The following is a 14,395-nucleotide window of genomic DNA, read 5'->3' on the forward strand; positions in this document are numbered from 1 at the left end:
CATTGTTTATTGCAAGAACGAGCACATTCTCCTAAACTTGGCAAAACAAACTTTTTTAGTACTTATAATTGAGGAATACTGAATGAGGGATCATGGAAGAACTCTATTCCCCTGCAAACAAAGGGAATCTGAAATAATCAAAAATAAATTACCACAATAAAATCCACCAAGTTAGACACCTTGTTAATTAAAGAAAAGTTAAGACTGGTTAAAAGTTTCATCTAACTTTGATCTATTTAGCTCAAGTAAACTACATTTAACTATAACCCAGAGAACATGAGTTCAGATCACTCCATGACAATTTAAGAATTTGAATTCAGTTTTTTAATAATCTAGAAATAAAAAAACACACAGCTGTCAGATTGTCATTAAAAGCCCAACTGGTTCACTAATGTCCTTTAAAGAAGGAAGCCTGCTGTTCTTAACCAGTCTGGCCAATATGTGACCCCAGTGCCACACCACTGTTGTTTACTCTCGGTTAAAGAAGAAAGTCCTCCACCGCCTTCACAGAGCAATTAGAGATGGGCAATAATTGCCAGCCTTGCCAGCAATTACCAAATCCCGAGAATGAATAAAAAAAGACATGAACCTAGAAATAACTGTTAGCAGTATTAGTGGATAAGTGCTTCACATGTTTGTATGATATTCCTTTGCTGTTTCAGTGGAGGTGTTGACGTGTTACGCCAATGTTAAAATAGTGGACAACGTCATACAAACTGCTAAAGGTTTGCTTGCTAATATTAGAAGATGTGATTTGTGAACTGTAATATCCTTAATGTCTTTGCATCTGTTTGCTTTACAATTCTAGGTCAAAACTAATTTAGATGAAGACACTAAGCAGATTTACTTTACCCCTGTCAGAACTTGAAATCAGCAACAAATGTTGCAGGAGATGTAACAGTAATTGGAATACTGCTCCATATACTTGTGGATGACTTAGTCATGTTTTCGCCTCTGTTCTATCACATTCATTCGACTCCAGTTTATTTTTAACATTAATTCACCAGATTGTCCTTCTTAAAGGATTCTTTCTCTCTGGGTGCCCTGAATCTACATCTGGGTAACTTCAACTTCTTTTCTTGCACACTAATTCTGAGTAAACAAGATTTGGGGCTAGTCGGATGTGGTGAAACTATGAAAGACTATCATTCTTGGTGGGGGAGGTAAATAACCAGCCAAACTACACCCTGCCCACACTGATTCTTAACCTAAAGCTAAAACTCAGAATATAACTTTTCTTTCACAATTTCCTGCAGCTGAATGCTTGCCATAACTGGTCCTGAGAAGCCATTAGACACGCTGTATAAAATGTCTTTGGCACCCCTCAGGCTTCTTGGGAGCGATCATGTGCATTTTGTTACTGTGCATGTTTTTGTTGTCTTGTATTCATTTATCCCAACAGAGCACATGGAATGTCAGTCATACATCATGTGAAAATACATTAAACTGCCAGTTTAATAAAAACGTTGTTGAATTTTCACCAAATGGAATAATTGCTCAATTATTCAGAATGTAACTCATTTTCCTTTCTACTTGTGTAATTTACATATTGATCTGGCACTAGAATTCAAGTACGAGGTTCCTATTTTGTATTTATGTATGCAGCACCTGAATAATCTCAGATTTATTCTGTAAGTACACCCTTAATCAGCATCATTTTATTTTGTGCTTATTGCACTTTAAAAGGACATGAAGGACTGCATTTATTTAGTACTTAAAATTAATTTTGTTACACTGCAAAGATACCTGATTCAAGTCAAACAATACTCAAATAATGCTTTTATGGTTCATTTGTGTACATACCATTAATTATGCAGGAAAGTAGAAATAATTCCTACATCATGGATTTTGAATGCCATTTCTATAAATATAGAAAGTGAGCTGTAATCTGCATTAATATATTTAATTTGTTACTTTAAAATTTTGCTGATCAGGTTGTTGAAAGTAAAGTCTGTGCCGGCATTTATGTTCCACTCGAGCCCCCTCCTGTCTTTCCTCATCTACCTCTATCAGCATTGCACTCTTTTCCGTTCTCCCTCATATGCTTATCTTGTCTCTCCTTAAATGAATCTATACTATTCGCTTCAACCACTCCCTGTGGTAGTGAGTTCCACATTCCCACCACTTGCTGGGTAAAGAATTTTCTTCTAAATTCCCTATTTGATTTCTTGGTGACTATCTTGTATTGATGGCCTCTAGTTTTGCTCTTCCCCACTCTATCACTCCCCATTGTGTCTACTCTATCAAAACCTTTCATAATTTTAAAGACCTCTATCAGGTCGCCCCTCTGCCTTCACTTTTGAGGAGAATTTGTTCATCATTTCCTGATGGGCATAACCTCGCATTTCTGGTATCATCCTTGAGAATCTTTTTTGCACCTCTCCAGTGCCTTTATATCCTTTTTATAATATGGCGACCAGAATTGTACACAGTGTAATCTAACCAAGTTTTGATATAAGTTTAGCATAATTTCCCTACTTTTCAATTCTATTCCTCTAGAAATAAACGCTAGTACTTGGTTTGCTTTTATATGGCCTTATTAAACCTGCATCGCTACTTTTAGTGATTTGTGTATTTGTTCTCCGAGATCCCTTTGCTCTTCTACCCCATTTAGCTTTTTATTTTCCAAGTAATATGTGACCTCCTTACTTTTCCACCTTCTGCCACTCTGAATAGCTAGCCTTTACCCCTACTCTCTGCTTTCGGTCTTGAAACCAGCTAGCTATCCATTCTGCTACTTGTCCCCTGACTCCACATTCTCTGACATTCATTAGTCTATTTTGTGGTACCATATCGAAGGCCTTTTGGAAATCTAGATAAATTACATCTGTGCATTACCCTTGTCTACACTATCTATTACCTCTTCAAATAATCAAAGGAATAGTTGATAAATGTGAGGAATTTAGTGACTGCGATAGAATCTATAATTTCATCATGAAGGGTCATCAACCTGAAACGTTAACTATTTCTCTCTCCACAGGTGCTGCCTGACCTGCTGAGTATTTCTAGCATTTTCTGTTTTTATATCATGCTGCCTAATCAGTTGCTACTTGTGCTCAATAACTCTGTTTCTATTTCAATTAGAATGAGTTTTCTTACTACAGTAAATACAGTTCAGTAATACAAAGTGATACTTTTCCTACTTCAACTCTTTTAGTGTTTATATATTTGCAGTGCATTGAACTAAATAATTTGTGTTTTTACAGGCCAGCTAGTTACAAGAACTTTGGTACATTAGAAAAGACACAAATAAATTATAGAAAAATTAAGAAATAATAAAAATGTCAACAATTAATATTGCTACAGAATGATGTTGCTTTGCAAACTTCCTACTGACCTTTCTGAAGGTTATGAGTAACATTCCATTTTTATACTAGAAAGTGGTTCAAGCTGGTGTTTATAGGCAGAATGTGGCACCATTAATTTGTGCCATGTATGGGTAATTGGGTTCTAGTTAATGACTACTGTATATTTTGATACTGTATTATTTCCAAATCGTCTATTAACAATAATTCAAAATTGTGCATTTCAGTAAGTCAGCATTTACACTAGCATGTTAATCTTATTCTGGTATGTTTTCTTTTTTGGTTTTCCAGTCATCGTTTCCTGCCAGAGCTGGACGCAGAAGTACTGAATGGTGGCCGGGTTCAACTCATGGTAAGAACTTGCCTCCAGCTCTAAGCCAGTTTAATGCGTACAGAGTTCTATATGCATAGATTCTGACATTGAGGTGACATTATGGAATCTCACTGTTAATCAGTAGTGCAGTTTTGCTTCTAAAAGTTTATTGTCCAAATGTAGTTTATGAAGTTTATTTTGTGGTGATTATTCTTTTTATTCTGTATATTTTTTTCTCTGCTGGTGCCTGTGTAGACTTTGATATATACTTCTCATATGGATCTAATGGGACGTTTCTAATTGGAATCTAATAATTAAGTATGTTGGCACGGATATTTTAACTATTTATAGAAGAAAATTCTGAAATTATCTGGTCTTAGCTGCTGTGAAGCAATAATGAATAATTGCATTCTTTACAACCAATGGAGTTGCAATAATTAGAGGGTATTTGCAAACAGGTTCCACTTCAAAAAATATTTAATGATTTGCATGCAGAACAAATAATTTACTTTTGCTTTGTTACCTCAGGCAAGTCCTGTAGCTAGAGAAGGCTCGGATTTAGACATTGTCTCTGTAACCAGTGGCAGTACTATAAATCAACCAAGTGACGGATTCAATTATAGTCACTGGCACTCATCGGGATCTACAAGTAAGTCAGCATTCTACATTCTTTGAAATTGCCATGTGTACCCTCAATCGTTGAGATGGTACAGATGTTGAAATTTTAACATCTCCAAGTTATTGTCAGGAAACTAAATAACTCCTAACACATTATCTTCTAATGGTAATACAGCATTAAATTATACTTGCAGTAAGCATGTGTTGTAATATATGTTTATTTCACTATATATGAGAAATCCATAACCTGTGTATTGCCTAGAAAGTGAAAGGTGGAAGTGCATTACAGGGTTCTAGCACACTCAAGGCTCAGGTAATATTCGAAATCATGGGGGTAGAATTCACACAATTCAGATAGCAAAACCACCAGAGTGAGTTACAGCCTTAAACAATTCCCAGACATGAGTCTGTAAAAAAACAAACAAAAAGTTTATTTTTATTTATCATTTTAGCAATTTCTCAGTTGGAAATCTGTGTTTAGATTTTCTATTTTCCACTAAAACTATTATAGTCATCAAGTACCTTTCTGCAATTCACATTCACGTAACATGAAGAGAATTTGCTACAACATTTTGGACACTGAAGTAGGGGTATAATGAATGACATTTCATTAAAGAGAAGCGCTTTTACTGAAAAAGATGTTCAGTTTTACAGATTTATAACAGTCCTGCATATATTATTTTAAATAAAGTCTTATAAGCTCTCAAATATCTGTTCAGACCTGATGCACTTTTAGAAGAAGAAAACATGACTCACATTAAACTCTTTCATACTTGTATTTGATTGGAACGATGTTGAGCTTGTACTTCTGTGCACGTGTCACAGTGGCTGCCTGAGTAAAGAGGATTAACCTTATTGAGTAACCTATTGTGTGATACTTTATCAAACACTTTTTGAAAATGCACAATATCATCCAGGCTACCTACATCTACCGACCTTTTGACTTCCTCAAAAGGTTCAGCCAGTTTGATGAGACATGACCTTTTCCAGAAAACCTATTGAGATTCTCTAATATTCCTTTCTCTGTCAAGATGATCCCTTCTAACTTTTTCCTACCATCAAAGTTAGGCTCATGGGCCAGCGATTTCCTGACTTTTTAAATATTGGCATTACATGGACCTCTGTCCAGTCCATGTGAATGACCACAGACCACATTTCTCTAGTGCATACCATCAGGGCCAGCAGCCCAATCTGCTTGATTTGTTAATCTCACCAGGATTATATCTACATGCACTTGTAACAGTTTCAATTTTAGTATAAACCCTACAATGTATTGTTGGTAACTCGGGGTTACCTTGTAGTGAAGATTGATTGATGCAAGAAAGCCATTCAAAACCGCTGCCATATCCTGGGAGACCACCCAATTCAGCCCTGAAGAATCCGTCAATGGCCCTATGCAGTCCTTAATGGTTCTCTAACATAGCTGAAAAAAGACTTTACTATTACTACTATAGCTATCCACTATCTTCTTATCAGTTGTGCTCTGATAACAACTTCTGTTGCCTTTACTTATCCCGGTCCTCCTGAGAGCTATTTTCTTTTTGTCTGTAAAAATATTTCTGCTTAAGTCTAATTTGTCATTGAACATGACCCATTAGCAAATTTGGCATTCTCTTACTATATGCCCTTTAACTCTATGGATATACATGGCTTCCTTTTGCATAAAGTTTTGAATGCATCTGTTTATCTTCAGTGTTGCTATTACCTCTCCCTAATAGGACTGCCCAATCAATCTGATTCAAGTCATCTGCAAGTTTTAAAAGTCACACCTTCTTCAGATTTGGTACTGACATAACATTTCCAGCAGCTTTGGTTTGGCTGACCAAGATAAATGTAATAATATTACAGTCACTATAACTCAGGTGTTCCTCCACATCTTCCTCCCCACAAGGAGGTCTAAAACGCATTACGGGCACTACTAAAAACTAGGACCAGTATCCGATTATTCTTAGCTCCTTACTAGCATATTGTGTAGCAAAACAATTGTTTCTTGTATGTACAAATCTTTCAGCTGTCCTATGTCGAATATTACATGTATTACCATTAAACCATTGAATAACTGGGAAATTAAAATCCTCCCATTACACAGACTTGTAATTCAGTTGCCCTTGTAATAGTGCAACAGAATGTCTCATAACAGACCCTTTGACCAAACAATGTTCTACTTGACTGCCTGTTTACTGAAAGACCCTTAAATCGGCATCACCCATCTCAACTGGTCGGTACCTTGCTAAGACCCCGCAAGGTATCCATTAATGCAGCTCATAAGACAAAATGGAGATTGTTCTTCTAAAATGGTGTTCTAAGTCAACCAGTTCTATCTTACGTGATGTTCTGGAGTTCCTCCACCATTTATGGAGCATTGGCTTAACACCTGGTTCTGTTCATATTTGTGCTGCACCTATTTCAGCTGTTCATGACTAGAACAGTCATTTTGATTTGGCATCCTGACTGGGCACATGGTCATCCAGAACTTTTCCTTAATGTCCTTAAATGAAAGTGCTCCAGTTTTATTGAGTTGTTACCAGTGTTGAGGAGTATGATGCGTTACTGCTGTAGTACTTGTCGCCCGTTAATGGAAAAGAAAATTAGGCGGGGTATAAAACGGGTGGTCAATTCGTTATCACCCGTTTTTTCGCCCTGTGCTAAAAGTTAAAATTGCCCCTTTCATCGGTGAAAAGGCAAGTTCTATCTAGGTTGCAGTGTAGTGGAAAAATATCATAAAAGTTATTAAGATATTTTCTCATTCTTCCATAATATTACTTTTCTGATAGTTCTCCTAGATAAATAATCTTTTTTACACATTTCAGCAGTTTGCAGTCTTTTATTATTATACATTTATAACTACAGATTAGCAGCTTGATACCCGGGCATTTCATCGATGTGCATTTTAACACCTCCTACCCCTTTTAAGGCTGCATCACACAATTTCATGATTGAGGCAGTCGAAAGCTCACTTAGTCCCAGTCAGAAGAAATCAAAAATAGACACAGTTGACTTGAGTGCCGGCTTTTACCCCTCATTTGTTCCTTCTGTGCCCCATCTTTCATGTGGAAACTCACCATGGAGAATCATTGTCCAGCCCTACCATCAGTCTTCATATTCATCGTATTCTGTGGCAATTCAGTCACTCTTGACTTGACTTGAGCCATATTTCAAATCAAATGCACTTCAAGATATTTTACTTTTTGTAGAGGAGGTAGGTGCTGGGATCTACATACTATGTACGCATACATTTGATTTATATCCTTTACGCTCGATTCTAGTTGACTGATAATAAACTATGCATCATTATTTACATTCACGGAAACCAGAAGCATTCCATTGCTTTTACTACACTGCATCGCTCACCCGTTAAACCAACTTACCCCAGAAAAAATGAAATAGACCCTTTAAAGAAAATGTAATTCCTTTTTTATTTTATATTGTAAATAGTTTATGTGCAATTCAATTATTGAACCTCATTTGCTACCTTCGGATACTGATGCTGGTATACAGCATACATAGAGTATGCAAGATTTGAGAACATTGAAATACAATAACTGTGACAGAGGTTTAGTACCAAATCTTAAGAGATCTATTAAAAAAATGTTATACATAGGCAATGTTTTTTCACTTTTTTATGCAGAAAGTTTTAGGACTATATAGTAATGCTAACTAGAAAAGAACCGATAATCCAAAGCAGACCAAGTTGTAATATTTTCTTGGATTCCATCAGCAGCTGCTGGCTTGTGTCTCACCCCTAACTGTCAGATCATATTCTACTAGGCACAGTTTCTATTGAATGCTGTTTACATTGATCATCTTTTTATCCCTATTTTTGCCTCCCACTATGTATCTGTGCTATCACTTACTTCTTTCCAAAGGCCAATACGTTTTGAATGACCAAAGTGAGGAAATCGCTTAAACAAATTGGCTGAGAAATTGGTGCCAACCTGGCGCATCATGTGGCAGCCATATGGGTGTACAGCATAAAGTTAACTAAATCTGACCATGATGAGGCCATCCCTGGCCTCCCAGGCAGCAATGTGGCCGGGTGCTGATGCTCTCTGTCCTGTGCAGCATCAGGTAATTGTGGAGAAAGTTGGTATTGTTGTTGCTGCTGGTGTGCCTGGTGCTGCTGGTGTTGGGGCTTATCGTGGTCCGATTCTGAGGACCAAGGTGTGACAGTATAATTGGCACCCATGTTGATGGAATAGATGGCAGGTGAAGTACAGATGACAGAAGCAATCTGTCAGTGGTGAGAGAGGTTGTTCCAATGAGGTGAGACTGGATGGAGACTTTGCTGGAAAGACTTGCAGCCTGCAGAATCTGTGCAGGAAATGGACTCAGCAACAGCTTCTCCCTGAGGAAAGTGATCATCTGTCAGGTGGGAGCTTTTACTGTAAGTAATCAGCTGGACCAATGGACACGGAACTTCTGCCTCAGGTTGACAGACGTGCTTCCGAGCAGCTTGGTTGCCGTGGCCATGCAGTTAAATTTTAAAAGGTTTTTTAAAAGCCTGTTATCAGTCTGACAACTAGCTGTTAATCATCTCAATTGGGTTGCCCACCGCTGCCGGTCAGGTCGGCTCCTCGATGACAGACTCGCCTGGGGGAAAGGCACGTGGGGGTGGGATGTCAGTGGATTCCCGACCCCCTGTCAAAGATAACAACTTTCCCACCCGACCCACCACCGATCGTGCCTGCTACCACCCCGGAAAATTCCAGACTATTTTGTAAAGTGCCTAATCGAAAGATGAAAAATCTATCAATCTTGGTCTTGACATTTTCAATTAATCTAGCCTGAATAGCTTTTTGGGGGGGGAAGAGAGGTCCAGATTTCCACTACTCTTTGTGTGAAAAAGTGCTTCCTTACATCACCCCTGAACAGCCTAGCTCTAATTTTAAAGTTATGCCCCTTGTTCTGGATTCCTGAACCAGAGGAAATAGTTTCTTTCTCTCTGCCCCATCAAATCCTTTAATCATCTTAAACACCTCAATTATATCACCATTTAATCTTCAATACTGAAGGAAATATTTGCCTAGTCTGTGCAACCTGTCCTCATAATTTAACTATTAGTCACGGTATCATTCTGGTGAATCTGCACTGCACCCCCTCCAAGACCAATGTATCCTTTTGAGTTGCGGGGCTCAGAACTGAATGCAGTACTCCAGATGCGGTCCAATCAGAGCTTTATCCAACTGTAGCATAACTTCCACCCCTTTATATTCCAAGATTCCATTTGCCTTTATAATTATATTTTGTACCTGTCCACTAGATTTTAGCGATTTCTGTACACAGACTCCTAAAGCTCTCGGAGGACCCCTAAATCTCTTCAGCATGTGTTTTTGTCTGATTAAGTTTTAGTAAAGTGCTTTGGGATATTTTTCTACTTTAAGGTCGCTGTAGAAATGAAATTTGTTGTTGAGGTATTGATGATCGACTAGAGAAAAAAGACTTTGATTGTCCCTTTCATCAGTCATGCACTCTTGTATTTGCAGAAAGATTTGGGGAAAAAATTGAGGAAGACCAGACAAAGGGGAATGAGAATCTGATAGTATTGAGATCTGTTTTATAGTGATGGTATAAGATTAACTGAACAGGAAAGAAATTCAATATTTTGATATTTCTTAAATATTTTAAGACTGATGCAAATATTTTCCTTGTGTGTTAGTTTTAACAAATCTGCAAATGATTATAAATGGACTAATGAATTGGTTAAAACCAGGGTAAACAGAAGATATTGGAGTTAGAAATTAAAAATTTTGTAGCAACATTGTAAATACATTCATGAAGATTTTCTCTGGTCAGTATTTCTAATGAAATTGTAAATGTCTTTACTGAATACTAGCCAGAGGAAATCTTGATGTCACTACACACAGTGACCACAGCAATCTCCCCACCCCCACTGCCCATGAGTAGCTAGAAGTTTTTTGGAAGCTAAATGTAAATTTCCATCAATGGGACTTCAAAGACAACATCTGAAGAATTGTTTGGGAGGGAACAAAAGTTTGACTTATCCGTTATTCAGAAGATTTTGGCAGCACAAATGTTACAACCTTCTTAACACACAAGGTGTTCTTTGGATCTATTTTAAACTCATGCCAATATGTGGACGAAGATCTGAGATTGCTGATACTTTTTTTCCTGAAGTATCCTAGAAAATGCAGCTGTAAATGTTTGAAGAGGTCATTCCACGGACACAGAAAAAAACGAAGGCATGGCAGGAAATAGCACGCGACCTATTTTAAAAGAAAGCTGCCCTTCTGAGAAGGATTTTCCTGAAGGTCTTGCATGACAAAGATACTACACAGGGAGACGAGCACAGGCCATCTCCGTGGCTATATTAAATAGGCAGCACCAATATGATAATCCGATTTTAAACTACTGCAGTGTCTCATTTGACTTTTTTCTTGGTTCTGACAAATTGGTTTGGATTTTGATTTAACTTAAATCCATAGCAAAGTCATGGTGTGCTTTATTTGCTAGCTATGGAATTTGAAGGATGGCACTTATTGCTCTGATTGTTAGATGTGTTGTATGTGTCAGTGTAGGTGGGTACTCTGTACAACTAACATAACTCAAGATAAATGTTTTTGTAACTTTTAAGGTCAGTATACTGAAGTTAGAAGAGTTTTTTTTTAATCTTGAAGATTTCTGAAATATCACCCTGTTCAAATCAAACAAATGTTCTTCTGGTTTAATCATGTGTTGTCATGCCCGTAGTTTTTGTTAGATATGTGATGTGTCTAGATAGCTCAAGATATCTTTTTTAACAAGTATTTATAAATAGTATTACTTAAAATATGCATACCAAAAGGTATCCATAGAATCTGACACAATGCCACCAATGCCCACTGATCATACCATCATCCTGGAGTATTTGCGTAGTTCATCACCTTGCTTCCATGAATAAAATAAATTAAGTTTCGGAATCCAAACAGAATCAGCTTATTTGGACATTGTGGCATGGGTTAAAATGCTAAGATATTTAAAGCAATGAAATTTGTTCTATCGATATATCTACAGTACAATACGTATTCTTCAAATCTGCCAGCATGATCATCAAATAATGTGTGCTAAACACACAAGATATGCTTTTTAGATTTATATTAGATTCTGGGTAACTAACTCAGTAACGGTGAACATTGTTTTACATATTATAACAGTTTATTTCATTTTTACTTTAATAATCATCAATTCTTTTTTTTACTGTTTAGCCAATATATTTACATTTTTATCTTTAAAATAGAAGCCACTGTACCATTGAAGACTGGTTCCAAACCTTTGAAGCAAGAGCGCATATCCTTCCGTAACAACCCAGTGCGGCTCAGTACAGGCTGGGGAAGTGGGAAGAAGCGAGGAAAATCTTTCTAATCATTTTCTGTCTTCATCAGAGGTAGCAGTAAAAGTTCAATGGATGTATCCATGATCACAAAGGCTACATCACTATCATTTAAAAACCTTGGCATGTTAGTGCACTTGTTATATAGAAATTTAAATCTCATTTATAAATGTGGCCATTTTACTTCATTGAGAATAGTTATTTGACTGACCTCTTGAAAATGATAGTTATTGATGTGAATTGCATTATGGAATGGTTGTTAACTGTTATGTCTCTTTGCTTTATCATACATTGATTACTGTAATGTTGCAGTCTCTACCAGTAATTTTCACAAAGACAATAAAAGCAAATATGTAAAACTAGCAGATACTATAACTTTATAGCTAAGTAATTCTTTATGCACTGAGATCATAACACTAAGCAAACTCCAATAACAGAACAGACCCTGAAACCTCATCACCATGCTCCGTGTAAAATGTAAATGTTCACAATATTTAAATAAAAATAATTTATGAACGCCAGTTGTATTTTAAATACATCACTATTCATGGCTTCATTTTACAAGTGTCAAAGATTCATAATGACTGAGTGAATTATAAGGTCCTTCACATGTGAAATAAACCTATCAATGTACCATATCCTTCACTTATATAGTAATTGTATGACTTACCTTTACAATTTAACAGTTTGTACACCTGAATCAAAATTTGCAGCTTTTTTTAATGCAGCCTTTCTCTAATGTGCACAGGAAAAGCATCTTCTATCTAACACCTTCATTGTATGTACGTATATGGTTCACTTAAGCAAAACTTTGTGGACAGAGGCGTACTGTTTTAGAGGAACTCATACCTAAATTTGAAATTCTCTTTGCAATTGATTGAAAGCAATGACTTTTATGCTCCTTATGCATAACTTCTTCCTCCTTTTCAATCATAAGGTGTCTTTCATAATGAATTGAGTTTGTTTATTATGAACTTTATGGTATTTTTTTGTTTTACTGGTTTATAAATGTGTATACTGATGGTGGAGAAAGCACTTGTGCCTTTGTATTCAAAACATTGTGTATGACTCAAGATATGTGTTACATTGTTTAGTTGAGTGTTTGGTTTAAATAAAAACAACCTTGAATGTCAAATCAAAACCATTGCCATTCTCAAACAGCCTGGGCAACATTAATCTGTTTTTAAACATAACGTTGCAAGAACCAAAAGTGATATATATATATATATATATAAGTTGATTTCTTAAATTACCGAAACAAACAGCCTTTGGCCTTAAGTGTAGTTGCTATAATCTTCCTCCTACATAAACATTTTTGTAATTCCCCTTCAGCAAATGTGAGTGAATTTGTGCCATGATTTAAATTGACATACATGCAGACTCCTTATATACATTTACATTTGCACATTTAAAAATAAACACAATAAGAAATATCGGTGGAGGAAGAGATTGATGCTGAACGATGACTTGATTTTGTAATTTTTTTGATGAGATGGGGAGAGCTTGTTATATAGAGTAATACATGGGTTGAGCTGTGAGACACAGTGGGATTGAAATGATGTCAGTAATGAGCATGAAACTGGAATAAGGAATGGAAAATAAGCATGGAAGTGTACTAGATACTGGACTCAGCCAAAATACATAAGTCTACACCTCAATGTGCCTCACACTTCACAGTGAGATGAGATCTGTACACATGCTTCTTTGTGTGGACAGGAGCAATTGGGCTCTCCTTAAAAAAAAATTATTCCAAAGTCAATTTTCAAAGTTTCCAGGATGGTTCAATGCATCACTTGAGCACTTTTTACACTTGGCTCCTCACTGAACAGGAGTGATACTGCACCTAGGTCGAAACCTCAGCAGTGCGATACCATCTGATTAAGGATTACACACCCTAAATGTCAATAGCCTGTCATTTCCCTTTACAGATACTGACTGACTCGTTGCGTATTTCCAAGTTTTTTCTGGGACTGTTTACCAGGAGAGCCCTCGCACCTTCCGCCTCCGTGCACGCCGGAGTTTGATCAGAACTCGCTGGGTTGTTTTTGTTCAAATTGATGCGCAGTTGCAATCGCGTTGTATCAACATGAAAGTACTGGTATAACGGCATTGTAACGAGTCTTAGAGGCCTAGGAGAGACAGTTATGCTGCAAGGCGCAATACTGACTGACAGCAGTATGGAATCATTTTTCATGGTTATTTTCTACTTGTTCCAGTTTTGCTTGTTCATGACAACCGTTCAATTCCATATTGTCTATATCTTGTAACACAGCACATATTATTCATATCAAGAAAATTATGTTGTGTAAGGTTTCAATGTAAATGAACCAAGGGATAAATTAATATTAATACGTGTGTGTGTGTGTGTGTGTGTGCTTCTAAGCAAATCCCTGTCAACCCCTGAATCCAATTGTTGCCATGGTCCTGTTTGTTCCTAATGTAGACAAAACTGGCCGTACTCGTTGTCCACTCGCCTTGTGAGATATTTTTGCCCCTCCTGATCTGTTGCGCTATAATAAATATCGTTTCAAACTGAGTATTGCACCACATAGAATGAGTTGCTGGTTCATCTCGTTCTGGATTCTCGTTCCGACTAATGCAGAAAATGATCCACTTCGAAAGCCCAGTGCAGAAATCTGAAGGAAAACGTCGATTACAATTGATTACACAAATAAAAAGTTAGATCTCACGTGCCAAGCAAAGAAAATCAAGACAGGAGAAAATCGTGTGCTTGTATCTGATTTTTAATCTCTTTTCAAGTGACCCATCATAAAAGCTGCCTAAAAATAAAATTGTCGATCAAAATCGGCATCATGAACGGCAGGGTGAGAA

The 14,395-nt window shown here is 36.9% G+C and overlaps 1 protein-coding gene across 3 annotated transcripts in view; it reads left to right on the plus strand.

Annotated features, from left to right (window-relative positions):
* lrriq1 (leucine-rich repeats and IQ motif containing 1) overlaps nt 1-12,604 on the plus strand; it is a 218,750-nt gene extending 206,146 nt beyond the window's left edge. For all 3 annotated transcript variants that reach the window (XM_070900197.1, XM_070900198.1, XM_070900199.1), the window contains 3 exons: nt 3,597-3,657; nt 4,147-4,267; nt 11,471-12,604. In XM_070900197.1, coding sequence (XP_070756298.1) covers nt 3,597-3,657; nt 4,147-4,267; nt 11,471-11,595 — 307 coding nt within the window. In that variant the 3' untranslated portion in view covers nt 11,596-12,604. The remainder of the gene's footprint in view (nt 1-3,596; nt 3,658-4,146; nt 4,268-11,470) is intronic.
* The last annotated feature ends 1,791 nt before the right edge of the window (nt 12,605-14,395 follow it).

The sequence above is a fragment of the Pristiophorus japonicus genome, chromosome 15 (assembly GCF_044704955.1).
Source record: "Pristiophorus japonicus isolate sPriJap1 chromosome 15, sPriJap1.hap1, whole genome shotgun sequence".
NCBI lineage: Eukaryota > Metazoa > Chordata > Chondrichthyes > Pristiophoridae > Pristiophorus > Pristiophorus japonicus.